The sequence below is a fragment of the Macaca nemestrina genome, chromosome 1 (assembly GCF_043159975.1).
Source record: "Macaca nemestrina isolate mMacNem1 chromosome 1, mMacNem.hap1, whole genome shotgun sequence".
Taxonomy (NCBI): Eukaryota; Metazoa; Chordata; class Mammalia; order Primates; family Cercopithecidae; genus Macaca; species Macaca nemestrina.
The window spans coordinates 187,054,244-187,081,942 of NC_092125.1; the positions used below are offsets into that span (position 1 = coordinate 187,054,244).

A 27,699-nucleotide genomic window follows, 5' to 3' on the forward strand; every position below is an offset into this window, starting at 1 on the left:
TTAAGAGAGGTGTTCTGGATGAGAGAGGTGAGGAGTGGCAATCAAGTTAACTTGCCTAAGGCCACACAGCAGCCCTGGGCTGTTTGACTCTGGAGCCCTTTCACAGCTGGATTGCCCTGTTCCCAAAGAGCCAGGGCTAAGCAGTGTGGGAAACCGTTTTGGCACCAGCCTCATGGCCAGCTTTTAGGAGCTACACAAGGAAGTCGTACACCTCCGTAATCTCAATTCGTGTGACCCAGTTGCTATTGCCCAATTTGAGTTCCTACCTGACTCTCTAGAGCAGCCTCCAGATGCCTTTAGGTGCCAAACCTCAGATCCACCTTAGAAGATTTATTCTGCAAACCCGAAGTGCCTGTCCCTGCTAGTTCTGAGCTAGGTGCTGGGGACGTGACATAAGCAGCGCAGGCCTTGCTGGGGGAGCTTTTTCCCCACCCGGGCCAGGCGAGGGAGGGACGGGTGCGTTTAATGTGCCCGGTCTCTGCCCCTGGTAGACCTGTATGTAGCGTTGTGGGAGCTCAGAGGAGGGTGCCCTGAGGAGAAGGGGGAGCTTGCCCTTACCATCAAGTCCAGGGATGGTACTTGGGGCTCAAATTACAATCCCTCAGTCAAGCCAGATTCCAAACCTAGGCAAGAACTACTTTGGAGAGAGCAGCCCGTCCCGGCTCTGGGAAATCTGGTGGGAGTGCAGCGCCACAGCAGCGAGTGGGAGTGTCCCGGAGCTGGCCTGGCTGACCCCAGAGTCCTGATCCTCTTTTCTGCGCTTTGCCCCGGCCTTGCAGGAACAGCAGCACAATGGACCTGACGCTCTTCGCAGCTGAGGCCATCGCCCTTAACCGCCAGCTATCTCAGCACGAAGAGAATGAACTAGCGGAGGAGCCAGAGGCACTGGCCGATGGCCTCTGCTCCATGAAGCTTTCCCCTCCCTGCAAGTCACGCCTGGCCCGGAGGCGGGCCCAGGCCCAGGCAGGCCGTGGTGAAGACAGGAGCCCGCCCACAGCACTCTGAAATGCTCCAGTCACACCTTATAGACCCTAGGCCTGGCCAGGCGTTGTCCCCCTGGAAACCTGTGTGGCTAAAGTCTGCTGAGCAGGTGACAGCGTCTGCTCTGTGGCTTCACTCAGGCTTTTTCATCTAGAAGGCCCTAAAGTTCCCACCAACCCCCATTTCCCTAGGGTCCTAGAGGAAAAAGCTTTTTCCAAAGGGGTTGTCTTTGAAAGGAAAGCAATCACTTGTCACTTTGCATAATTGCCTGCAGCAGGAACAGCTCTTCGCTGGGCTCCACCTGCTCACCGCCTGCAGATCTGGGATCCGGCCTGCTCTCACCGCTGTAGCGGCGGCGGCGGCTGCGGCTGCAGCCTGCAGGGAGAGGCAAGAAGCATCAGTTGACAGAGGCTGCCGACACGTGCCTCTTCCCTCTCAGCTCTGTCACCCTCCTCTGGCGGTCCTTCCACCTTCCTCTGTCCTCCGGATGTCCTCTTTGCCCGTCTTCTCCCTTGGCTGAGCAAAGCCATCCCCTCAATTCAGGGAAGGGCAAGGAGCCTTCCTCATTCAGGAAATCAGATCAGTCTTCCGGTCTGCAGCGCGGAGAAGCACATAATCTTTCTTTGCCGTGACTGAAATGTGTCCCTCATTTATCATCCCCTTTGATTGTGATTGCTGCTAAAGTCAGTTGTATTTTGTTTTTTTTTTTTTTAAAAAGTTTGGTTTTTTTTTAACCATGCTGTTCCAGCAAAGATGGGACCTTAATCTCCCACTGCAAGCCCATGAACTTCCCAGAGTGTAACGGCTTGCTCTTTCTGGAATGTCCATGCATTTGGGTTTTAATCAGCAGTGCCCTATTCTAACTGATTTTAAGCTGTTCCTATGACAAGCTTAGAGACAGCGTCGGTGTCTGCTGCTGTGTCCTCAGGTCTTGTGTGGGTGGCACAGATCTGGGCAGTTAGATGGAGCTCTGTGCCTGAGGTGAAGCCACACTGGGGTGAAGCCTCACTGCCCTGTTTGAGCGACGCAGTGCCTGCTGCCCGAGTTCGTGAAGGTACAGCCATTCAGATAAGCTGAACTGTTGAGTTACATAAAGAAAATAGATTTGCATTTGTCAGGCAGACGTTTATACAACACCATGGTGCTTTTATACATTGTGCTTATTTTAATAAAACTGAAATTCTAGCTGTGGCCTATTTGGGGGTCCTTTTTTTACCTGCAGACCTGAGAAGGAGACTGGCCTTCTAAAGTGGGGCTAAGTCCAGCCAGGTGGGGAGAAGGTATCTCTTACCAGGACCCCTGAATAAAAACCACATTGGACCCAAAAAACAAGGTGAAGGAGAAATTGCTTTTTTTTTTTTTTCCTAGGTGAGGAAATGAAATTCATCAAACATTTATCAATTGCTTCTTCTGTGCCAGGACCCAGAAATGAGTAAGAAACAGCCTCTGCTTTCTAGGAGCTCCCCATCAAGTGGTAGAGGTGGTGTTAGCGACCATGACACAGGAGACTTCAGAATGTACTTTGATAGATGTCCTCTGTGCCCAGCAGCCCATAAGCAGGAAACAGATTTCCCCTCTGTCTAAAGCATTACTAAGCCTTTATCAAGGGGGTGTCATGTACCCAGGACTATGCAACAAAGAAAAATGGCGTCTCCCATCCACAGCCCTCATGTACATCATGCAAAGGACCTTGTTGTCCATTGTCCCAGGCGATCCTCAGAGCTGGACAGGAGAGGACTGAGGTGGAAAGGACCTTTATAAGTTCCCAAGGAGGTGGCAAGGGAGGTCTGAGAGTCTGGGCGGTGGCCTAGGTGCTGGTGACAGCTGCTTTCCCTCGGGAGGGCAGAGAGGGGAGATGGGATTAGGGCTCTTCACTTGGGACAGGTGACAGGCCAGGCTCCCAGCTGTCCTGTGCCATGAATGCCTCCCCGTTGACAATACATACTGTTTGTTGACAGTCTTCCCTTGACAGTAACCCTGACACCCTCACATCCCTTTTTCATCTACCTGGAGTGGGCTTGGTGAGGAAAACAGACCTGCAAAATCTGACCCTTTTGGCCCACAGACTCCCAGCCTCTGGAGACCCAGAACCAGGATACAAGTTCTATCCCTGAACTCCAGCCCGGCCTAGTGGGAGGCCCAACAGGAATGTGACTTCAAGGGGGCTTCCTAGGTCAAGCACTCTCCACCCCTGGCACACACCCTGCCCAGCTGCAAATCCCCCAGACTCTCAGGCCTTTGTGCCTTGGCTCAAGCTGTGCCCTGTCCCAGCCCACCTCCCCAGCCTGGCCCACCTGGCAAGGCCCCTCTCATCCTGCATGGCTCTGCTTAAATGCCATGACCTTGGTTTTGCCAGCATTGTCATCCACTTACTAAGTAACAGGTACTTTCTAAGAAGTTTACGGGCATTAGCATTTAATTCTCAGCAGTCCTATGAGGTAGGTACTATTATTTTATCCCACTTGACATGAAAAACCAAGCAGAGAAAGGAAAAATAGCTTGCCCAGGGCTATACAGCTAGGAATGGTGGAACTGGAATTCCCTCCAGGAAGGCTTGGGACCCAGCACTGTGCTGCCTGCATTCAAGTCCCTGCTCTGCCACTTACTAGCTCTGGGGCTTGGGCCAGTTACTTAATCTCTGAGAGTTTCTTCAACTATAAATGGGGATGATAGTGCTTACTTCATGGAACTGTTGTGAAAGTTACAAATTAATAAATGTGAAGCATTGAGAGCAGTTCCAGGCCCACATAGTAAGTGCTCCATAAATGTTAGCTATGATAGTTTTAGCTAATCGAGTAGTCCCCATTGATCCACAGTTTCGCTTAATTCCATAATTTCAGTTACCTGTGGTCAAAATAGATGAGTACAACACAATAGGATATTTTGAGAGAGAGACCACATCCATATAACTTTTATTACAATATATTATTACAATTATTCTATTTTGTTAATCACTTACTGTACTTAATTTAGAAATTAAGCTTTATCACAGATATGTATGTATAGGAAAAATCATAATATATAGAGTTTGGTACTGTCCATGGTTTGAGACATCCACCAAGGGTCTTAGAACGTGTCCCCTAGGGATAATGGGGGACTCCTGTATTTACTGTTGTCTGCCAGGGCAGAATTACACAACTCACGGTCCCAGTGCGGGAGACGAGCCCTCCCTGGTCCTTGGCTCCGGGAGCACTCTACAGAAGCACTGTGTGCTGTGGAGATAGATCTAGGCCTCTTCAGATGAGCCAGGCCTCTGTCCCTCTGTGGGATCCTCCTGCGGACAGGCTGCTCCGTCCCTCCGGGATGCAGTCCCTGGCCCAGAGGGGCAGCTGTGGCACAAGGGGAAGAGCCTGAAGTGGGGACCAGAGCCCTGGGTTCCAGTACTGCCACTATTCACTGGTGACCTTGGAAGTTCTGGCTCTGCTGGACAGAGGCAGATCCAGCAGACGCACTGAGGAGGCTCTGAGACCGCAGAGCCCCTTCCAGGCATGGGACCTGCGATGATGGAAGGCAGCTCCCCAGCTCCAGAGCTCTCGCGTGGGCAGGGCCTAGAAGGAGAGAGCTGGTCCCAGCCAGTTGGAGCGTCTCAAGCCTCAGACCTCTCTTCTAAAACCTAATGATCAGGCCTTGGCCCCAGCCCCAGCCCTGATTCAGCTGGACCCTGAGGACTCCTGTCTGAGGGCCTCTGGGCACAGGGACCGTCCAGTCTTTGTCCCTCTGTATGTCTACCTGCCTGGGCTCTGGGGGCCCCTCCTCCCTCCTGGCCGACTGCCCCTCCCAGACCCAGCTCCATGAACAGTGGTGCCTTGGTCCCATGCCAGCACTCCAGCTGCTTCAGGTCTGGAGGGGGCTGAGGAGCAAGGTCCCCCCAAGGCTGGCACTCTTGTTGCCATGGTAGCCGTTGCCTTGGAAGCCGCTTCCCTGACTTCAGCTTCCAAATGGTCCAAGAAAGCTACCCGTCCTCTGGTGTATTGGTGAATTAATCATGCTCTTTTCCAGGGTTCTCACCCCTCAAGGAAAATAAACAGAACCAAACCAGACTGGGGCCTTTCCGCCCACTGTTCCTCCCCACCCCCACGCCACACTTGGACTTGGTGCACTGAGAAGGAAAGAGCATGGGCAGACGCTCTCCAGCCCTTACCTCAGCAGGAGACAGAGAGAAGAGACTGGGTGATGGAATTCAGCAGTGTGCCCGTGGCCTTGCCATGCCTGAGAACTGTGGCCTCCAAGAGCACCCAGGTTCAGCGGGGAGGCTCCGATGCTTGGGAGGGGTGGAGGGTTGGTGGGGAGATGGAGCCCTGGTGCCTTGGGCCTCCCTCTCAGCATGACTCACAGAGAGGTTCCTGAACTCATTTACCTATTGCTGTGAGCACATCACTCAAGGACACACTTACCTTTACTTTTTCAGAGCCCAAATTGAGGGAAGAATTGGCAGGCCTCCCTCTCTACATCACAACTGTTTTGGAAGCCTTCAATGACACACTCCTGGTCCTGAGGGAAAGAGGCAGGCCTTGACTGATTTTTGTTGTTTTTGTTTTGTTTTGTTTTGTTTTGTTTTCTGTTTGCTTGTTTTGAGACTGGATTTCACACCCATCGCCCAGGCTGGAGTGCAGTGGTGTGATCTCGACTCACTGCAACTTCTTCCTCAAGCGATCCTGCCACCTCAGCCTTGAGCCTCCTTGGGCTCAATCGATCCTCCCACCTCAGCCTCCCAAGTAGCTGGGACTACAAGCATGCACCACTGTGCCCGGATAATTTTTGTTTTTGTAGAGACAGGGTTTTGCCATGTTGCCCAGGTTGGTCTTACACTCCTGGCCTCAAGCAATCCCCTGCCTCAGCCTCCCAAAGTGCTGGGATTGTAACCCCACCATGCCTGCTCCCTTGGCTAATTTTTTAACACAATGTCTCCCTCTGAAGGTGGGGCTGCCAATTCCTCCGACCTCAAATAAAACAGTGTTGAAATTCAGGGGCAGATAGGCCAGAGTACTTCCCAGCAGGGCAGGATCCATGAGGACTCTGGGGCAATTCTCCTGTCTCCCCATGTCTTAGATTCCCCACCTGTTTTATAAAGAGCTGGGACGGCCCTGGTTCTGTGATCTTGGAACTGATAAAGGCTCAACGTGCCTCTCCTTTGAGGTCAGAGTGTTTTCTGAGATCTGAAGCAGTGCACATGTGCCTCTGCCACCCCCGTCCCCATCACCAGACAAGGCAGTGGGCTCGGGGAAGTGGAATGGCTGGCCCGAGCCCCATAGTGCAAGGTAGAAAACACGGCCCCAGGAGCTTCTGTCTTGGTGAGGGTGTGAGAGAGTCGCCCTCAGCCTTAGACTTTGAAAGGAGCCAGAAACACGTTTCATGGACAATTATTTTGGAGGCTCCTTCTAAAACTAAGTCAGTGGGGGATCAATTATGTGTGACAGAGACATGGGCTATGATTTGATGCCTAATTAGAGGAATAATCAGATCTCATCCAGGCAGGAGGCACAGCGAATGCTGGCAGCAGCTCTGTGGCTGGGGAGTGCCCAGCTCCAGGGGCTTTCCCTCTGTGGGGGCCAGGAACACAGTCCAGGCCCATCTTGGTGCTGCAGTCACCCCTCTCTACAGACTCTTGGTGAGCTGAAGCTCCGCTTAGGTGACCCTGGGCCTTCTCAGGCCCCCTTCTCCACATACAAGGAATGCCTCTTGCTAGAGACAGAGGTTCCCATGTGTCCACAGCCCTCCTGTTTGATGACTGGAGGTGGTCATGCAGTCCAAGGCCTCTCCCTGAACTCTGTCCTTGTGTCCAGAAGACTAGCTCAGCTCCCTCCCAGCCACAGCATTCTGGGGAGCTCACTCCTGGAACCTGCCCTCAAGGGGCTGTCAGTCTACAGAAGAGATAGAACAAGAACAGGTGGAGGGACGAGAAGTTGAGCCTGGTGACATGAGACTGCATATGCGGTGCAGAGAGGGGGCATCCAAAGAGACGCCAGGGAGGCTGGCGACGGGACTCTGAGCAGGATTATGGGACCCTAGGAATTGTGCCCAGGTGCAGGGCCAGGCCAGGGCCATATTCTGGGATTGGGAAGGCCCCGATCCATAAAGAGTCAAATAATGCAATGAATGATGAAGGCTGGAATTAGGGGCCGGGGCAGGGCTCAGGGCTGGGCTGGGTTGGGGGATCCTGCAAGTAGCTCAGACGGGCTGGGTGCAGATGCTCAGTTCAGTTCAGCGGGTGGGAAGGCACCAACCATGACCCAGCCCCTACCAAGTCCTCTTCCCTACCCTACCCCTTAGGTGTTTTCCTCCTGCCCACACCAGCGCCACCACTGCTCTTCCCTGTCATTCCCAGTCAGGGATCCCCAAGGTGGCTAGAAGGGTTCACCCTCCATTCCACTGGCCACTAAAAGGGGGGTGGGTACCAAGCCCACACCTGAGGACAAGGAAGTCCCGTGAGATCAAGCTTCAAACTAGGATGCCCTCAGCCCTGCCTGGGAGCCCAGAGGTGAACAGGATAGGGATGTGATGGGCAGGGGTAGGGAGCAGACTTGGAGAGATGCCGCTCCCTGCCTGCTTTCTGTCCCAGGTGCAGTTCCTGTCTCTTGAGCCTCCTGCCGTGTGTCTATCTCAGACTCCAAGCAGAGACCCCAGGTGCACCTCCAGGCCAAAGGGCAGAGCACAGCAGAGTGGGCCCTGAGTATGTGACCAGGAGTCTCCTCACATCCCTGGCTTCTGAATGACATGCAAAGCCACCAGCTCATTCTTCTCCCTCAGGAACCAGCAGTGGAACCTGGGCTGACTGCCTGCTGGGCCCCGGGACCCAGACAGCCGCTCACATTGCAACCTCATGAATAACTCAGCACCTCCCTGCTGCCTACATCTCTGAGGAGCCTGTGGCCCCTGGACCAACTCCCCCTTCACCCCGCCTCTCATTGCTTTAAATTTTCATAGGCTGAGGCCCAGTGGCAAGTGAGTGGCTCTAGGAAGATGGGGCAGGATGTCCTGGGCAGGGGAGCTTGAACTCTCCTGGGTGGAAGCTGGCAGGGAAGGATCCTATGGAGCAGGCCCAGCTCCCTAGAACTCTGGCAGCCAAAGCAGAAATGTAGCCAGACAGGAGTCCCAAGGGTGGGCTTCAGCTTCAGAGGGCTTTAAGAGAGGAAGAGTAAGCTGGGTGACCTGGTACAGATCCCTGGTCAAGGTGGGACTGGGGGGCCCCTAGTGGAGCAGTGGGATAGGACTTCAGATAAATCCCAGGGTTCCCCGCCCATAATCTTACTGCCCAGAAACTCCCACCCTGAAGTTGGAGCGCCAACAAGGGGACATCCAAGAGCCCAGAAACTTCCAGGATTTTTCTGGGTCCAGACTGCACCGGCCGGAGGCAGTGCCCCTGTGGGCCTGCATGGACATCCCCATCAGCAGCAGAGATTTCCACTGCCTGCAGCTGGCCTGCGTGGCTCTCGGGCTGGTGGCTGGCAGCGTCATCATCGGCATCTCCGTATCCAAGGCTGCAGCTGCCATGGGCGGTGTCTTTATCGGCGCTGCTGTTCTGGGTGAGCAGGGGCTGGGTTGGGATAGGGAGGGGAGATTCTGGAGGTGGGGGCAGGGGCATGGTCAGGTAAACAAGGAACAGGGAAGGGCTGGGTCAGCAGGAATCAGTTGGGGAGAATGGAAGCTAGAGGTGTGAGCAAGACCGCCATCAGGGGCACAGGTGGGAGAGGAGGGATGCACTGGGGCTCCTTCCAGCCACGGGGAGGAGACAAGAAGGGGAGCTGGCTGTCACACTCCTTTCTGGCTGCTCCCACTGGCTCTCCAGCCCCAAGTTCTAGGCTCTTGGATTTGTGGTGGGATTCATCAGCCTATCTGGGCAGAACAGGGGGTTGATGGCGGCAGGTAAAAGGACAGAGCTCCTGAGGACTCTGAGCCAAGACAGGCTCCAGCTCAGAAAAAGGGTTTCCTCTTCTTTCCCTGTTTGCCTCCACAGCAGCTGTGTCCATCTATCTGTCTGTGTGGGCGAGGCACACTGATGGCCCCTCAGTGACGCTGAATGCCATCCCTTACCCCACCCCACCCTCCCAGGCCAAAAGCAGGACCAGAAGCACCAGGCTAGGGGACTTTGGGTGTCTACACCTGCAGGTTCTGGCACAGATGCTCATTGGGGGATGGAGTCGGGGCAGGCAACGCAGGACTGGCTCTGCTGCTCCTGCTCCCCAGGTCTGGGTAGAGAGCAGCATGCTGAGGACAAGCGCCCAGTCTGGCCCTGGGGGCCCTGGGGGAGCATGGGGACGGCAGAGAGGCAGCGGTGCTGTCAGCCAGGCTCATTCCAGCAACCTGCTCTTCACCTAGGCACGGTGGAGCCAGGCAGCTGGGGCCTTCACAGACTGTAGCCCCTTCCCCAGATAGGCACTGCCCCCCACAATCCAGATGCACACACCCACGGGCTCACATTTACACACTCACAGTCCCAACTCTGCACACTGTGCTCCTCCCATGCACACCCATATCTCACAAACCGCCCCTCAGGCTCCCAGCCCACCCACAGCCTCAACATTCACCAGACCCTCCCCATCACAGAACCCCCTGTGTCTCTTCTCAGGGTTCCTCATCTTGGCCTACCCCTTCCTGAAGGCTCGGTTCAACCTGGACCACATCCTGCCTACCATAGGTGAGGCCTCTCCCTGACCCCAGCAGACCCCTCTGCCAAGGACTGTTCCAGACCCTTTGTGTGTTCGTCTGTGATCCACTGTGCGGCTAGGCTGAGCCCATATATGAGACCGCTCTAGTTGTCTGTGTTAGAGCTGCTGTGTGTGTGTGTGTTGTGCAGGCGTTGCCATGACTACAGCACAGCAGAATCCAGCCCGGTGCCTGCAACAAAGGTGCCTGAACCAGCTCAGAGCCGGGAAGTCCATCTCCCTTGAGAGATTTTATGACTCCCCAAAGCGTCCAATATCTCTAAATAACTCCCTCTTCATCCCTGAGCCCCCATGAAAGATCCTCTATTTCCCCTAAGACCCCATGGCTTCTGCATAGCTCCCACCTCATTTCAGCTCCCCAAATACAGGCTGCCATCTCCACCAATCCTATGGGGCTTTCCATGGCCCCAGTTCTCCCCAGGACCTCACTTCCCTAAAAGATCTGCCATTTTCTCCTTCAAGGGCCCAGTTCTTTTTCTCCTGCCCAAATCAGCCCAGATCATGTGAGATCTAAAGGAATGCAGTGGAGCAAAGACAGCATCAGGGATGGAAACTAGACAGCAAGAAGGACTTCCCTTCCCAACCTGGGCTTGATTTGGGGAATGGCTCAGTAACCAGGGAGGGCTTGGGGTGTTCTCATCCTGCAGGAAGCCTAAGAATCCATCCCCATCCAGGGCCAGACCATGGAGAAGGAAGATCCAGCACCAATGGCAACAAGGAAGGTAAGTTTCAGAAATTCCCAAGTCCATCTTTCTTTTTTGAGACAGAGTTTTGCTCTTGTTGCCCAGGCTGGCGTGCAATGTCACAATCTCGGCTCGCTGTAACCTCTGCCTCCCGGGTTCAAGCGATTCTCTTGCCTCAGCCTCCCAAGTAGCTGGGATTATAGGCATGTGCCACCACACCTGGCTAATTTTTGTATTTTTAGTAGAGACGGGGTTTCTCCATGTTGGTCAGGCTGGTCTTGAACTCCCGACCTCAGGTGATCCACCCGCCTCAGCCTCCTAAAGTGCTGGGATTACAGGCGTGAGCAACCACACCCAGCCTGAATCTGTCTTTCATCTCCCCTCCCTGACTGAGCAGCTCTGTGGGGCCTGGGAGCCTTGAGCGGCATCCTGAAGGGGCTTCCTCAGTGCAGGGGGATGGTACTGCTGGCAGTTTCCCCATGTGCGCAGTCAGACCCTTGCTGCTCCAAGCTGAACTGATCTTCTCTTGCTTATCCTGAGGGCTTCTGTCTTGCCCAGCATGGACACTGGGATGAGGGCACCTCCCTGCTTCTTCCCCTCCCTCCCCTCCCCCTCCCCCAGGTCCCATGCCTCAGTTTATTTTCCCACTCCCCTCTCCCAACTCCCCCAGGGTCAGAGGAGCTCAAAGGGACCCAAGGCTGGGGTGCCCAGTGCCCAGGGCAGAGCTGGGATAGAATGGGGAGGGGGAGATGTGCCAGGGGACAGTTGCAGCCCAGTTTAAAGAGGCACCCATGCATACCAGCTTTGGGTACTAGTTTTAACCACCCCAGTTTAAAGTTCGTACCCCAAACTGGGCATCTCCTTGTTCCTCCACCCCACACCTGGAAAAATTCCAGGGCAGGAGTTTCTCAACGATGGCCCCAGCCCAGTCTCTGCCACCAGTGGCAGGATGGCTAATACTCAGCAAAAGGGCCCATTCCAGACACTGCTCTGAGCCATGTTCATCTATTATTCACTCTTTTTTTTTTTTTTTTTTTTTTTTTTTTTTTTTTTTGAGACGGAGTCTCGCTCTGTCGCCCAGGCTGGAGTGCAGTGGCGCGATCTCGGCTCACTGCAAGCTCCGCCTCCCGGGTTCACGCCATTCTCCTGCCTCAGCCTCCCGAGTAGCTGGGACTACAGGCGCCCGCCCCTGCGCCCGGCTAATTTTTTCTATTTTTAGTAGAGACGGGGTTTCACCATGGTCTCGATCTCCTGACCTTGTGATCCGCCCACCTCGGCCTCCCAAAGTGCTGAGATTACAGGCGTGAGCCACCACTCCTGGCCGTATTCACTCTTTTAAGTCTCACAACAACCACATGAGGGCGGTACTGTCATTAGTTTCATTTTACATATGGGGTAACCGAGGCACAGGGAGATTAAATGACATGCCCAAGACCACACAGCCAGGAAGTTCTGCAGCTGAAGCTCAAACCAGGCAGTGGGCTCCAGGGTCCTGCCTCTACCCCCAGCCCATGCTGCTGTCCTCTTGAAAGCCATCCTGACTGGAGGTACCTCTTTAAACTGGGCTGAAACTGTCACCTGGGATGTTCCCCCTCTCCCCATTCTATCCCAGCTTTGCCTAGGTTCGCCGGGCACCCCCGCCTTGGGTCCCTTTGAGTTCCTCTGACCTTGACAACTCCATGGGGACCTGTCTACTGAGGCAGTTCTTGTCCCTGGTATCTCCCCCAGGAGCCCGCAGCAGCCTGTCTACCGTGAGCAGGACCCTGGAGAAGCTGAAGCCAGGGACCCGGGGGGCTGAGGAATGCTGAGGCTAAGTCTGAGGGGCTGCCCCTTCCCTGCCCTCCCGTCCTGCCTGCTGCCCCATCTCAGTGCCCTCCTGGGTTAGAAAACCCAAACCGGAGACACGCCAGGCCCTGCAGACCCCAGAGCAGCTGGGAACAGCGTCTGGAATGGAGCCTTTTGCACTCGCCTGGCCAAGGCTCTCGAAAATGGATTCCACTGGTGTGGGCTGGGGCCTGGAGCAAGGTGTTGCTGGATGCCCCCACAGGGTTCCCGTGTTTCAGGCTCCTGCCCTGACCTTTCTTTCTGGACTACAGCTCAGCTTTGTTGCCTGTTCGATCTACTGATTGGTTTCTCTGGAATTTGGGGGCCAAGGCCCTGACTATGACCAGGATGCCCCAGTCCCTTGCTCTAACCTGGCTTCAGAAGTGAACCACAGGCCCACAAGAACCACAGACAAGGACCCTCCACCCCCACGGTCTAGCCCAGGAGCTCTAGAGCTCACTAGCCCAATAGAGGGGCTAGACAAGATTCTTTTTCAAATATCAAATCTCCTGGCAGTTCCTCAGGGACAGGCTCTGGGCAGCAGCAAATCAGATGGGGGATTCTGGGGGGCTCACAAAGGGACAGGTACAAACAACCTTGCCTGGGGGTCAGAGGAGGCGACTTCTCAGCTGAGCCCGGCCCTGTGACCCCTGGTGTCTAACTCCACCACTCAAGACTTTTTGTGATCTGACTTCTCTCTTCCCCCGATCTTCTCACTGCTCCCTGAAGAAGCGAAACATATTCCTGTCTCCAAGCTTTGCCCTGTGTTCTCCAGGGCCCTCCCTGCTTCTCTCTGCCTATCAGACTCCCCACTTTTAAAGGCCCCATTCAAAAAATCTCCTACCCACGTGCTCTCCTCATTCTCTTCTGCCAATCTCTGTCTTGCTGCCACCTTTCAGGCAGGGCTGAAGTCTTCCTTTTCACAAAACAACTATTAAGCCAACTTAAGTCTACTGAACATTGCCCCTGCTCTAGTGCCTAGCACCAGACCAGTAGGTGCTTAATAAATGCCAATGGCTTCAATTTAATGTAAAAACAATTCCCTAGGCTTTCCCCGGGAAGCCACTTCAAAGTCCCATCTACCATGGGTAGAGCAAGTGTGGAGCAAGGAGGCCCAGGTGTGGCCTCACAGAAAACCCTGCTCCTCCCTCCACACCTGCACCCTCCAGGCAGAGTTGTGTAACCTCTACAGAGATGCCCTGTCCATATGGCCTCTGGCCTGGTTTAGTGAGCAGAAGACAAGCTAGAAATAGTGTCCTTCTTGGCCGGGCGCAGTGGCTCAAGCCTGTAATTCCAGCACTTTGGGAGGCCGAGACGGGCGGATCATGAGGTCAGGAGATCGAGACCATCCTGGCTAACACGGTGAAACCCCGTCTCTACTAAAAAATACAGAAAACTAGCCGGGCGCGGTGGCGGGCGCCTGTAGTCCCAGCTACTCGGGAGGCTGAGGCAGGAGAATGGCGTAAACCCGGGAGGCGGAGCTTGCAGTGAGCTGAGATCGTGCCACTGCACTCCAGCCTGGGCGACAGAGCGAGACTCCGTCTCAAAAAAAAAAAAAAAAAAAAGAAATAGTGTCCTTCTCCCAGGATCAGTGGAGATGGCACTTCCTCTTAGACGCCTCCCCTGACTTTACTGTGCTTCCCAGCCCCAGGGTTTCCCTCCTTCACAGCCCAATCACTCTGAGTGGCCTTTGTCTGTTTCCCCTCCTGAGAGTGGGAGCAGAGGGCCAGGCACCCAGAAGACACCCCAGTGGATGTGGGAAAACCAAAGTTTTCTGAAGCAGCAGAGTCCATCTCAGACGGGAAAGCTGAGGCCCCACTGGAAAAAGGACTCATCAAGTCCCATGGTGAAAGGTCACGGGGCCAGGCCTGCAGCCAGGTCTCCTATCTCTCCCTATCCAAGGCTCTATCTTCTGCTGTCCTCTGCACGGGCGGCAGGGATCAGCTCTCTGACCACAGCGTGACAGACCTCCACAAAGGGGCTGCCTTCCACAAATGCTGGCCAGGTGTAGAGACTTCGGTTCCTTCAGCTGAGAGAAGCAACTTTCTCTCCTTGAATTTCTCTCCTCTCCACCCGATTGCTGCCTATTCCCTGCCCCTTCTCTTTTCCTTCATTATCATCAACAATAGCTCAGGCTGCTGGTCCCTCCTCAATCAGGAGGTGACCCTTCCTCCTATCCATCTTTTCGATCCTCACCTCAGTGCCCTAGAGATGCCCCAGGGTGGAGGGGATGGGAGTGGGGGATGTGGAGCCTGAGCTGTGGAGAGGGTGGTTCCCTACCCCCTGCCCATCAACCCCTCTCAGCCAAGCTCTCCCCAGGATGGGGCTACGGAATCCCCAGTGCCTGGCAGGGCCAGGCACAGACAGATGCTGGGGGCCAGGTGCAATAAATCAAGGAATGAAAACATACAACAGCAAGAGCTATGTCCACTGGGGAAGAACTGGGTGAGGCTTCAAAGGACCCTTAAACTGAGTGGAAATTCTTGAGCCTGGTCCTCTAGTTCCTCTTTTTCCTTGCTGTGGGCTTCCTGAAACATGTTCCCTCCAGCCCAGGTGAATGTCACAATACATCTTCCTCAAGTACATCCCCAGCCTCAACCTCCCCACTCCCATAGTCACAGGAGTAGTCAATGTGGAGACATGTGGCTTCTCCCCCTCACACTTTGAGAAAAGGTGAGGTCAGGCCCAGCTGGCATGGGTAGTACGGTAGCATTAAGGAGAAGTAGAACCCTCCAATATTTCAGCATGGGACAGGGGCATGGACAGGGACAGGTCTTTGAACCAAGCACTTCCAGTAGTCTGTTCAAGAAAAGAAATTGGTTCTTTCCAATAGCCATTCTCACACCAGGACTGTGACTATGACTGTGCCTGGCCCTGGGCTGGGTGCTGAGAACACACAAGTGACCCAAAGGTGGAGAGTGCTTGGTCCAAGCAGCTTCCTTGAAGTCGCATGCCTGCTGGGCCAACCTGGAAGAGGACTGCCTAGGCTGGGGCTGGAGTTTGGAGATAAGACTCACATCCTGGTTCCCAGGGGCTGGGGCAAGAGGCTGTGGGGCCTTGAGCCTGGCTTTCCCTGGATGCAAAGGGAGGATATGGTAGCCCTTCCCCACAGGGCCGCTGTCAGCATGAAGGCTGCAGTAGGGTTTATGAATGGATGAGTGAATGAATGAAGGCAGAGGCTGGAGAGATGTTCTTTCAGCTGAACTCCTCCAGGGTCTGAAAAGTCAGCACCTCAGTCTTCCCTCCCACACAGCCCAGCCTGGAGGTGGGCCTGCTGCCCAGCACTCCCTCCCCAGCCCTCAAACCAAAAAGCTCCTACACACACCACCAGGAGATAGAGTCACCCGCTAGACAGGCTCGTGGCCACACCCCTTTCCAGGGTGCAGGATTGCTGGTTAATTGGAAGGGATGCTGAAAACAAGCCCATCCCTGGAAAAATTCCCCATCTCCCCTGCCCCACAGCTCCAGCCCCGCTCCTGAAAAGGTGGAGAATCCATTTGAAGTTGAAGGCAGAGCCACTTCGACTTGTATCCGTGCCCTAGAGTGAGTTGCAATATATCCGTGCCTGGCTCTCGGAAAGTGCGGACGAGACGGTGTGGGTGGGCTAGGAGTTATTTGCAAGGGTGCTTGCAGACCGCGAAGCCTGGAGGAGAAGGGGAGAAGGACGGAACGGAGCGGAGAGGGGAGGTGTATGGAAAGAACCCCGCTCGCCCAGGGTTGAAGGGGAGCTGAGGGTCGGCGGCCAACGCTTGGAGGAGGGGGGCTGCGGGAGGCGGCTGGGGACCCGCACAGGCCAGCGCGCTGGCCCCTCCCAGTCCACCGCCGCCGCTGCGGGGGCTGCGCCAGGGGAGCAGAGCCGAGTGGGAGCGGGTCTGCGCGTCTCTGCCCTGCCCGCACCGGCTAGGGGTCCAGGACGGGGTGCCCTCTCCCACCCACCTGCTGATCCAGAGTCTCCAAGCTGCTCGGTCCAGGACCACCCCCCGGCCCGCCCGGAAACCCAGCCGCGTGGGAGAGGGCGACCCCAACTCCAACCCCCGTGCTGTGCCCTAGAACCCAGCGGACGGCGGAGGGGGTGCCCGGCCTCTCTCCTGGCTGTCCTGCGCTGGAGGGATCCTTCCTTCCTGCTGACCCAGGGTGCTCAGGGGTCAGTCGGGTCAGGCCCGCAGGGGAGTGTCCACGGACCGGCTCAGGCAAGTGAAGGAGCTGTGGGACGCTGGCGGGAGGGGGCTGAGGAGGGGACACTTACTGGAACGCGGAAGAGACTCCATCCAGCCTGAGCTCCAGGGGACAGGAGTAGTGCCCGGAGAAGCGGTCAAAAACCTGTGGCCGTGAGAGGACAGGGCTGAGAAAGACAGACGGATGCAGGAGAAGGGGAGACACTCCGCAGGCACTGGCGGCTCCGGGGCTTCCTCTGCTCCACTCTGACCCCACCCTGCTCTGAACTGGGTAGGACTCTGCCCTAGAATCTCACCTGTCCCCTCCATGTCCGCCCCAAAGCCCAAAGTGAGGAGGGGATGGGAGAGAAGAGAGCACAGAACAACTTCAAATCCAAGAGACAGGAGAAGCCAGGAGGGCCGAAAACGAGCCCCTCTGACCAATGTCTCCCCCCACCATTTACTTAGCCAACATTCACTGGGCCATTTATCTAACCCATATTCACCTGGGGAGAGGCAGGCACCCAAACAAGGTGGACATAATCTTGGCCCTCAAGGAAGATGGCTAGGGCCTGCAGACCTGGATACAGGAGTCATGGCACCATGAGGGTATCAGGAGTTGAGGAGCCCTGATTTGCAGAGTTTCGGAAATCTGAAAGAAGGAAGGAAGGAAGCAGCATTCCCGCTGCACTCTGAAGGGAGAGCTGGGGTCAGCCAAGGGAAGAGCAAGTAGGCTCATGGCTCAGGCACAGCCAGCTCACACACCTGGTGAGGTCAGCCCGCAAAAGCAAAATCAAGGCAGGGATGAGGAGGGTGGCAGGGCCGGGCAGCAGCTGTGAGGATCCTAGGAGGAGAGATGGGGCAGTGATGAGACTAGAGAGGAAGGGATGGATTCCGGGACGCTTGGAGGGGAGAGTCTGCAGGGCTTAGTGATAGATGGCAAATGTGTGGAGGGAAGCCTGGGGAGAGAGGAGTCGAGGATGAAGCCCAGATTTTCTGGCTGGGTCTGTGGGCTCTGTAGGTGAAGATGAAATTGAGGGAACTGTATCCCAGGGGAAGAGTATGTTTCCAGGAGGGAGGCTTCAGTAGGTCCCAAGCTCTGGAGACGTCAAGTTAGCTAAGAGTTGAACAGTGTTCATGGAATTCAGCAAAAAGGAGTCAGCTGGTGGCCTTGGTGAAAGCAGAGTCTGTGGTGTGATGGGGCAGAAACCAGACTGGAGTGGACTGGCTCTTGACAAGGAGGTGAGATATATACTGTAGACAGTGCTTTCAAGAAAGGGACAGAGTGTTAGCTGGAGGCAGATGTGGGGTTGAAGGAGGGTTTTGTTTCGAGATGGGAGAGGCCTTCTTAGATGCATCCAGTGGGAGGTGCGGTCCAGTGACGGGTTGGTGAGCTCAGACTAGGAAGTGGGAGGTTTCCCAGTATCCTTAAGGATCACAGTGATGCCAGGGATGTGGATGTACAGACAGCCCATGCCACCCAGCCGTGGTTTTTTCACCTACAAGGCTTAGCAGTTTAGGCATAGACTTGAGGTGGCACAAAGCCAGACTGTTGCAACTGAGGCTTTGCTGGCAGCTTTGGCAGAAGGACAAAGGGACAAGTTAAGTTGCAAGAGAGTAATGGAAATAAGTCAGTTTGGGTTCTTGGGTAGATGCAGACAGAAGTGGAAGCAAGAGGATCATGGAGAAAAATGCAGAGGTCCAGGGATTGCATGAGATCAAAGAACAGTTACAGCCAGCGGCAGTGTGGCGTTATGAAAGGCACAGATTTAGGAGACACACAGCCTAGGTTTGAATCACAGCTATGCCATATATTACCATGATGTCTGTGACCTTAGGCGATTCTTCTAACCTCTCGGGCCTCTGTTTCCCAATCCATAAGTTAGTGGCAGCAGTAGTGCTACCTAAGGGTTGTCATGGCACTTAAATGAGTTAATATATATAAAGGGCGGCCAGGCGTGGTGGCTCATGCTTGTAATCCCAGCACTTTGGAGGCTGAGGCCAGCAAATCATGAGGTCAGGAGATTGAGACTATCCTGGCCAACATGGTGAAACCCCGTCTCAATTAAAAATACAAAAATTAGCCAGGTGTGGTGGTGTGCACCTGTAGTCCCAGGTACTCATGAGGCTGAGGTAGGAGAATCACTTGAACCTGGGAGGCGGAGGTTGCAGTGAGCCGAGATTGCACCACTGCACTCCAGCTTGGGCAACAGAGCAAGACTCCATCTCAAAAAAATAAAAATAAAAAAATTATATATATATATATATACACACACACACATATATGGCTTAGAACAGTGTTTGTGCTGTAGCCGTGTTTGTATGGAGGTAGCAGTGGAGTTACAGTCGAGAGTAGGGTGTCAGGGTTTCTCAGAGGTGGAATGGTTCAGGGTGATGACAAGGGTGATAAAGTCCTGAAGGTGATGAGGTATGAGGAAGTGTAGCTGAGGTGGAATGAAGGAATTGAGCATTGGAGATGAGAAGTCAGGAAACTAAGAGGGCAGAGGGGTTGGGTGGTTGGGCAAAAGATGCTGAAGTTCCTCAGGCTGGGGAGGGAAGTGGAGCTAGTTCCAGAGCCTTGAAGGGAAGGAGACAGATAGGAAGGGCAGTTCCACTCCTGCCAGTCTGAAGTCCTCTCTCTCCACCCCTCCAGCTGGCTCCAGACAGCTGAGTTGCTTAGGGTAGAGGCAGAGGCCCAGGTTGAGGTTAGAGATCCCAGTCTGGCCACCTATATAACCCCTGCTGGGGACTGTGGCCTGAGGATTCTGTTGGGGAAGTGCAAGAGCACCAGGAAGGACTGGAAGGGAGCATCTTTGCCTGGATTGTTACAAAGGCTCGGTCTAACCAACACAGACCTGTGATTGCTCAAAGAAGCTTTCGGAGTCTTGTGCCACTGGGGCCTCTCAGCTGTGCTGGAAGCCAGCTAGACCATCTAGATCATCTAGATCAATCTCGCACTTCACCAATGGCAAAGCTGAGCCCCAGTGAGGGGAATGGTGAGTGCTTGCCTTTTGCCAGCATGGAGACCCATTGTGAATGGGTAGGCACCATCAGAGCAGCCACAATGGAACTCCTATCCACCCATCACCTCTCCCGGGGGGTTCCTACTCTCAACCACCTTCCCTCCACCCTCACACTTCCAGGCAAGGAGAAGTCTCCAGGACAGCAGCTCATCTCCATCAGATAGGCAGGCAACTGACAGTGTGTCATATGTTGGCCTATGTCTGCAACTCTGTGTGTGTAATGCATCTATGCATCTGTGTTTGTATTTCTGGATATGTCCAGTCACTGCGTGTGTGTCTGTAGTGTATATGTGTGTGTGTGTGTTCGTGCAGGCACATGGGCTCAGGAAGGAAGATGATAGATCCCAGGAATCAGACACAGGAGCTAGAAAGCCACACCTTCAGGCTTCACCCTCAAACCTTATTTCCAGCTTGAAGACTCTGTGTGTGTGTGTGTGTGTGCACGCGCGTGTACACACGCACATGCACACATGTGAGTATGCATGTATATGCATGTGTCTATGGTGAGGACAGGTCCATGGATTGGCTAGGGTGAGGGTGATGGTAGCTCTTTGGGCTCTGGGTTTGCAGAATTCAGTTGGCAGAAGCGGAGAGTTCCCAAGGTCGTGAATAAGCCCCAGCCGGCAATGAGTAAGAGTGATGTGGGAGGTTCCTGAGGATGTAGGTGCTGGGAAGAGGGCTGGCCCAGATTTCCAGGGACTGAGAGGGAACAGAAGGGCTAAGACTAAAAGGAACAGAGGAGTTCATAGTGAGCAGTAAAGAGCTCAGACTGAGCAAGTGAGGGGCTCAGCCTCCCCTGGAGGACAAGGGGCTGGGGCCAGTGGCTGAAGTCTGGACTGAAGCCCCTACGCCCAGAGGCTCTTGGGCCTTTGGACCAGGAATCTGGAGCCAGGAGGCCTGGCAGCTACCTCTAGTCAAGCAACTGCTCTTATGCAACACAAACATCCCAGAACCATGGGTTGGGGGTACAGGGGACGTGCAGGCTGACCTGCTGACCTGAAGGGACTTCGGACAGAGACTCCCTCTCCAGGAGCTCTTGCCTTCACCAACTGAGGACCACCCCCTTGAGCCCAAATTTTTTTAATAAGCAAACATCTCTATACCTTTCAGTAAACAGCAATTCTAATGAACCAAAAACATAAGCTTTTCAATCTGACAAAACTGGGTTTGAATCCCAGCTTTCCCTATTGCAGCTGAATAAACCAAAGTAAGTCCCTTCACCTCTTTGAGCCTCAGTGTCCTCACTATGAACTAGGAGCAGGACTGCAACAGCTCACAGGGTTGTAGTGAAGGTTAAATGTGCTAATGTAGGGAGAGTGCTTAGCACAGAGTTGCTGCTCAATATGAGTGTCCCTCCCCCTCAACCAGAACCCCTGTGTGGCAGCTGACTTCCCAGGGAAACAACGGAATCCCAGCCTAAAGCAAATAATCTGGTACAATGCGCAGGTACAGCCATATACATTTATATGTATACGTATACATAAATGTTGATTTTATGAGACCTTTTGATACACTGACAGTAACTTCTAAACAGGTCCTCATTTCCACCTTTATGAACCTCAAGTAGTTGAGGGTGGGGCAGCAGATTGATTGACGAGGGACCTCAGTTTGGGGACAACAACCTCATTATACTCCTCCCTTCACATCCAGACAACTAAGGCCCAGAGACGGACCCCAGCTCTCCCAGGCTGCCCAAACAGTGTCTGCTCCTTCCGCAAACTGCTTGTGGACTGGATTCCTCACGTAGAGACCATGGGGCCTCCCTAGCCAGAGGCAGGGCAGCAGGGAGGGTGAATTGCTTGGCCAGGGTCGTGGGCAGCTGAATGGCAGTGTTCAGAACCCTCGTTGGATGGGAAAGGGCTTGGTTCTGGCCTGGCTTGGCCATAGACCTCCTCTACTCCAAGCCTCAGTTTCCCGCTTCTGAAGATTTAGGGGCTCAGCAACTCGGAGTACTCACTAAAGTGAAGGTCTTCCAGTCCTCGCAACTCAAGAGTCAGAGCAATGCCCTTCCCTCCTGCTCAGGCACTAGGATTGAAGGCTGGGCTTGGAATGCAGTAGAAGGGGCTTAGAGGACTGGGGAGAGCAATAGCATCAACTCAGAGTCCTGCTTCCATAATCCAATAGGCCAGCCTGGAAGTGGCACATGTCACAATTCCCTGGCCAGAACATCACACAGTGCCACCTAATCACAAATCAGCCAGAAAGTGCAATCTTAACATGTGCTCAGTAGAGTGGAAAACCAGAAAGATTTATTGAACAGTGCCAAGGACCCCACAACAGAGCTAGCCAGAACACCCACAACAAAACAGAACCAACACTGCAACAGCAGCAGCTGGAGCCCCCAGTTCACCAGATGAAATGGTGGTGCAAATTGAATTACAACAGCTGAGCAGCCTCAGCACCTCCTCCCTGCACACTCCTAGATCCCAATTAACCGGGGTGGAGGCAACCTCAGGAATAAGCCCAACACCTACATGTTCTTAGTCCTTTGCGTGCCTAGGGCAGAGACCCTTTTGTCTTATAGTCACTGTGCCTCCCAGGAGTAGATAAGAATCAATCATTTATTAGCAATTAGCACTTAGAAGCTCAGCCCCTGGGCTGGAATTAGTTTCTGTTGAACCTAGTTTGCTAAACCAAGGAAGAAGCAAAGTGAATTTTACCTTCCTTGAACCAGAGAAAACCTGTCTTCCTCTGTGGTTGACATTTGAGCAGTGTAAGTTCTAATTACAGGAGCTTATCTACAGGGCCTCAGAAAAGCCTGTGCCTCAGTCATTCAACAAACATTTAGCAAATCCAGCACTGTGCTAGGTTGAGAGCTCAGGCTTTGGATCAGTACACCAGATTTCAAATCCTGGCACCACCACTGCAGTTGAGTGGTTTGGGGTGAGTTTACTTAATCTTTCTGTGTCTCAATTTCCTCATCTGTAAAATAGAGGTATAATAGTAATACTTAATGTTGTATTAATTTTAAATTAATTAATTAATTAAATAAAAATGTGTTAATTTTATGTTGTAAAAATTAAATTAGATATTATTATAAGTGCTTAGCATAGCATAACTTAGTTATAGATCTATAAGTGCTAATTTCAGATTATCATCTAGACTTCTGTTTCTGGCTCAAGTAGACTAACTTCTATCAGACCAATTTACCTGCTGAGGATAAAACTTTAAAAGCTGGATTAAGCATTTAAGAAATCTGTTTAAAGGCATGGGAGAGCTACCAAGGCAGTGAGGGCTTGAGGGGGCCAAGATTGTGGAGAGAAGTAATACTAGATTTTGATTTTTCCCTAAAGGCATTTTCCAGTTTGTAGGAGGTCATGAGACTGGGGAGTCAAATTGGAATTCCGGGCCTAAAAAGGGAAGGGGTACTGTTAAACACCTACAGTTTTTATTGGGAAGACCAAAGCAACACTCTAGGACTAATGGCTAACCAGATATAGACTAGACTCAGAAAGACTGAAACAAAGTTTCCAATCAGTATAATCTTCCATTGGGTTACAGTGGCCTGTGGTTCTTTAGGAGCCTGTCAGAAGCAAAAGCAAATCCCCTCTGGAGGAAGATAATATCATTCAAAGCCTCATGCTAGCTCTATAATTTTTTATACACAATGTTGGACATTCAATAAAAAATTATCTGGCATTTCAGGAGATAAGACCAAATGAACAAAAGCAATAAAACAGACAATAGAAACAAGCCCACTGGAGATCCAGATGTTGGAGTTTTCAGACATGGACTCTAGCAGGTTTAATATGTTCAAGAAAATTAATAACAAGAGGAAATCTTTAAATAGAAAACTGGAATCTACGAAAAAGGATCTAGTGGAAATTCCAGAACTGAACAGTTATAACAAATGAAATCCATTGATGGATTTAGCAGCAGAGCAGACACATGTGAAAATAGGATTAGTAAACTAGATAGTAAAAAAATATTTCAGTAGAAAAATATCCAGACTGAAATAAAGAGAAGGAAGGAAGGAAAGGGCTAGAAAATACAGAATAAAGTGTAAAAGAGACATATGGGACAATAGCAAATGGCTGAATATACATGCATTGAAGGTCCCAGAAGGAGAGGAGAAAGCGAACAGAGAAAAGATAAGAGCTGAAATGTTTCCTGAACTAGGGGGCGATATGATACAGCCACAGATTGTAGAAGCATGAGGAAGGATACATATAAAGCAAATATCTACAGAGTAGGATAAATACAAAGAAAAACTCACTGAGGCACATCACAGTAAAACTGCTAAAACCCTAAGGCAAAGGAGAGTCTTCCCCATATGGGAAAAGAAGCAAGATCCTGGCTGGGCGCGGCGGCTCACGCCTGTAATCCCAGCACTTTGGGAGGCTGAGGCAGGTGGATCACGAGGTCAGGAGCTCGAGACCAGCCTGGCCAACATGGTGAAACCCCATCTCTACTAAAAAAAAAAAAAATTAGCTGGGCATGGTGTTAGGTGCCTGTAATCCTAGCTACTCAGTAGGCTGAGGCAAGAGAATCACTTGAACCCAGGAGTCGGAGGTTACAGTGAGCTGTGATTGCACCACTGCACTCCAGCCCAAGCAACAGTGCAAGACTCTATCTCAAAAAAAAAAAAGAGAGAGAGAGAGAGAGAGAGAGAGAGAAGCAAGATCCCTGGACTCTACCGCGGCCGGGGCCTCCCTGACCCTCATCCAATATCAGCTTCCAGGAGACTGATGTGAAGTGAGGTGAGCCAGACTCCCTCCTCTCCATCGGGGCATCCTCATACTGAGCCCTCCCCACAGAAGGGAACTCCTGCCTTTGTCAGATAATGTCAGATGTTGATGAATGAAGTTGGGGAGAGGTTTAAAAGGGGAAGATGTGGGAATCTCACAGACCCTCCTGAGGATCAAATCCTTCTCTATAAAATTAAGCAAGATTGTGTAGGGTGTGAGCCAGCTTATCTGTTTTCTGACTCTGGTCTCAGAATGTCTATTCTTCCTTTCAGTCCAGCCACCGGAGCCCTAATCCACTTCCCTCTCTGAGCCTGTCTCCTCAGTTGTAAAATGTGGCTATTAAAAAAAAATTTTTTTTTAATTCTTTTTGTTAACAACAACAACAAAAAAAATAGATGCAGGGTTTCGCCATGTTGCCCAGGCTGGTCACAAACTCCCAAGCTCAAGCAATCTGCCTGCCTCAGCCTCCCAAAGTGCTGGGATTACAGGTGTGAGCCACCACACCCGGCCAAAATGTGACTATTAATAGGCATCAAGCAGTAGTAGAGATTGTGATATCATGGATGTAAAAGTGCTTTGCACACTATACATTGCTGTACCCTTTTAGAGGTTGCTATCCCTGGCTGGCAGAACCATCAACAGCAGGTTAGAGAGCAGATGTTCATGCAGATGAGGAGCTCCCTGAGGAAACTGGTCTGTAGATGCCCTCAAGAGTCAACATGTACTTTATTTGCTAAGATTTGGGGATTTCTGACTTCCTGCCAGCTTGGTACGGCAACAAGGTGATTCTGGCTGGAATCTCAGTAGGGCTGCCCCCTCTCAGCATGGTGCCAGGAGAGGGAACCCTGGAGTCATCAGCTCTGGACAGGCCTGGAGGTGGCCTTTCAAGCCCTCTGACCTGCGCATCCTGTGTGTCGAGAGTGAAGGATCTGACACTAGCCCTCATTTTCAGTCAGTCATCAAGCTTTCTCCAACCCCACTGGGTATAGGGTTTGGACACGCAGAAAGGTACCTCCACCTGGGAGACAGCCCAACTTTTCTGTTTCCAAACCCAACATGACCAGCCTCCCAGATTTGAGACTTCATGGCTCCCTTCTCTGTCAACCACCACCAGAAGGGCATGGTTAACATTTATTAAATTCTCACTGTTCTAAACACTTTATTTAGCTTAAAGTATTTAATTATCACTGTACCCTATGAGGTGGGTTCTATGATTAGCCCCATGTTACAGGAGGTAAGACGGAAGCAGGAGAGTCAGGCCCCCTGTGAAGGTGGCACTCACTCCCTGCTCCTCACCCTGCTTGCTCCCCTTAGACCCGCAGTACCATCTGATTACTTCCCTTTCATCCCCATCCAGGACCCTTTTCTGGCATTTTTTCCCCACAATTCTAACACTAGCTAAGATCTCATCCTTTGAGGGCCTTTGTACCAACTAGGATCTTATGCATTATAGAACAGAATTCTCAAATAGAAGTCATAAATCCCTAGACTCTAATTTTATTACTCTTGTTTCTGCATGTATTTCCAGAATTCTAGAATCCAGCAATAGATCCTAGAACCAGAGACATCTAGAGAATCCTAGAAAGGAATTCTAGCATCCAGCAATTAGACTTTTGAATCCAGGTTCAACAGTAGAACAATAGGGAGTGGAGTGGAGATAGGATTGGAATTTAATAGAATGCCTGGTCTAGAAAGGGTCCTGGTGCCTTAGATCTGCTCCAGCCCAACCCATCTCATGTGGGAACTGTGCCCTTTCACTGAACATCTGAACCATCAGGAGCTCCTCACTCTCACGTGGCCACTCACTCCAGGGCCTCATCTGATATTCAGAAGAGTCAGTGTCATTGCTACACCTACCGGAGCCTAGGGTGGGGATGCTGAGGCCAAGTCGCATGGTCATTCAGGTCCTGGTTCTGGATCTTGGATAAACTGCTAGACCTCTGGGAGCCTCAGTTTCTTCACCTGAATAAAGGGGTAGGAGTGGGGGTGGGGGGCAAGGTCAGATGATTTCCAAGGCCTCTTCCACTTGAGGGAGTGAGTTGTCTAAATCTCAAGAGCTGCCATTTGCCTTCTAGTTAGGGTTACTGAAGACGATGATGATCATGTAATGAGCACCTAAGCTGAACTGGACACTGTGCTGAGCACTTTCCAGCCATTCTCTCACTCAATGAGTCCAGGTAGGCTTCCAGGAGGAGAGGGGTTGGAGGGGTGGTGTCTGTTTAGAGAACAAAAAAGTGACGAGAGAGGGAGGATGGCAAGATTGGCCACGAGGGACCCCCGGAACTAGGTGGGGATACAACAAGCAGACTATTCCCATATGGGATGGGTTGTTGCTTTCCAGAGACAGAGGCGGGGGGCTGACCAAGATGACCTCTGCCCACCCAGGCACTGAGTATAGCTACAGACGGAGCCTAGGATTCGAGGTCGAGACACACTGCTTGACCCCGCCCTCTTGCTGTGTGCCCACAGGACTAGCGCGAGGCGGCTCCTGGCAATTGGGCTGTTCCGGGCCGGCGGCAAGAGGGAGCTTGATGCGTGTCCGCCGTGCGCAGGCCGATGCCGCCGGCAGAAAAGAGCAAGGGACCACCGGTCCTGGCGCCCGCGGAACGCGCCCGGGGCCGGGGGCCGGGCCTGCAGTCGCCTGCGCTGTGCTGCGCCTGCGGTCTGTGCGCGCTGCTGGCTGGCGTGAACGTGACGCTGGCGGGCGCCTTCGCCTCCTTCCTGCCCGGGCACAACCCGCTGCTCGTGGTGGGGCCGGGGCTGCTGGTGCTAGCGCTCGGCTTCTTCGCGGCCTGCTGCGTGTGTAGCCGCCGGGGCCCCGCGCCCGGCGCGCGCTCGGCGGCCGCGGTGGGCCCTGGCCAGGGGGGCGGCCGCGCCGGGCCCGTGGCGCTAGAGATGGAGAGCAGCGAGCGCACAGCACAGGACACCACAGCAGTGCAGCTCAGCCCTGCAGTCTCAGCCGCGTCCTCCGGCCGCTCCAGCCCCGGCCCCAGCACCCTCGCCTTGGAGGCCCCGGCGCCCGTGGCCGTCTGCGCGCTGCGCTCGGAAGGGGTCCAGCTCAACCCGCCCCAGGAGCGGGCCGCCCCCTAGCGGACCAGGGCCCCGCCGTGACTCCGCTCTCCGGGTTCACTCCCCTTCCTTCCGTGCCATTTAAGAGGGCAAAAGAAAAAGAAAAAAGAAAAGTTTTTCTTTCCTTTCTTTCTTTTCTTTTTCTTTCTTTCCTTCTTTCTTTCTTTCTTTCTCTTTCTTTCTTCTTTCTTTTTTTTCTTTTTCTTTCTCTCTCTTTCTTTCTTTCTTTCTTTCTTCTTTCTTTCTTTCTTTCTCTCTCTCTCTCTCTTTCTTTTCCTTTCTTCCTTCTTTCTTTTTAACAAGGGTCTGGTGCTGGGCGCAGGGGGCCTCATCTTTTCCATCTCCCAAACTCCTGGGTAGAACGTGTGATGGTGTCAGGGGTCACGCTCCGAAGAAGGGAGCAGCAGACCCTTGGCCCCTTAGGTGGGGTCTCTGGTCCCTACTAAACCTCACCCATCCAGCTTCATGAAAGTAGGCCCCTGGACCCTCGAACCCTGACACTGCAACCTCCCCCTGGCATTTGGGCACTGTGAACCAAGGAGCACCCACCCTGAAGGGGCTAACCACCAGCAGTGTCAGTCCCCCCCCTGGAAGGTGGGAGGAAGAGAGGAAGA

The 27,699-nt window shown here is 53.0% G+C and overlaps 3 protein-coding genes and 1 long non-coding RNA gene across 10 annotated transcripts in view; 3 read left to right on the plus strand and 1 right to left on the minus strand.

Moving 5' to 3' along the window:
* Nucleotides 1–1,690, plus strand: part of LOC105494969 (MAPK interacting serine/threonine kinase 1) — a 46,744-nt gene extending 45,054 nt beyond the window's left edge. For all 7 annotated transcript variants that reach the window (XM_011764065.2, XM_071093614.1, XM_071093619.1 and 4 more), the window contains one exon: nt 780–1,690. In XM_011764065.2, the coding sequence (XP_011762367.1) occupies nt 780–1,005 (226 nt within the window). In that variant the 3' untranslated portion in view covers nt 1,006–1,690. The remainder of the gene's footprint in view (nt 1–779) is intronic.
* Nucleotides 1,691–8,254: 6,564 nt separating this feature from the next.
* LOC105494968 (kinocilin) lies at nt 8,255–13,703 on the plus strand. Its single transcript, XM_011764060.3, has 4 exons — nt 8,255–8,504; nt 9,548–9,616; nt 10,292–10,366; nt 12,056–13,703. The coding sequence occupies exons 1-4, from the start codon at nt 8,354–8,356 to the stop codon at nt 12,133–12,135; spliced, it is 375 nt and encodes a 124-aa protein (XP_011762362.1). The 5' UTR covers nt 8,255–8,353; the 3' UTR covers nt 12,136–13,703.
* A 1,950-nt stretch (nt 13,704–15,653) lies between these two features.
* Nucleotides 15,654–21,425, minus strand: LOC139362428 (uncharacterized). Its single transcript, XR_011621336.1, has 4 exons — nt 21,286–21,425; nt 16,812–16,957; nt 16,398–16,471; nt 15,654–15,794 (listed from the first exon to the last, which is right to left on the minus strand). It is a non-coding gene; the product is annotated as an uncharacterized lncRNA (long non-coding RNA).
* Nucleotides 20,604–27,171, plus strand: TMEM275 (transmembrane protein 275). Its single transcript, XM_071093670.1, has 3 exons — nt 20,604–22,211; nt 26,092–26,193; nt 26,486–27,171. The coding sequence occupies exon 3, from the start codon at nt 26,573–26,575 to the stop codon at nt 27,104–27,106; it is 534 nt and encodes a 177-aa protein (XP_070949771.1). The 5' UTR covers nt 20,604–22,211; nt 26,092–26,193; nt 26,486–26,572; the 3' UTR covers nt 27,107–27,171.
* The last annotated feature ends 528 nt before the right edge of the window (nt 27,172–27,699 follow it).

Bases quoted from the DNA above. Each gene is read 5' to 3' on its own strand.
- LOC105494968 (XM_011764060.3), top strand. From the start codon at position 8,354: ATGGACATCCCCATCAGCAGCAGAGATTTCCACTGCCTGCAGCTGGCC. The intron at 8,505-9,547 runs GTGAGCAGGGGC...GTCTCTTCTCAG, and splicing joins TATCGGCGCTGCTGTTCTGG to GGTTCCTCATCTTGGCCTAC. The intron at 9,617-10,291 runs GTGAGGCCTCTC...CTCATCCTGCAG, and splicing joins CCACATCCTGCCTACCATAG to GAAGCCTAAGAATCCATCCC.
- TMEM275 (XM_071093670.1), top strand. From the start codon at position 26,573: ATGCCGCCGGCAGAAAAGAGCAAGGGACCACCGGTCCTGGCGCCCGCG.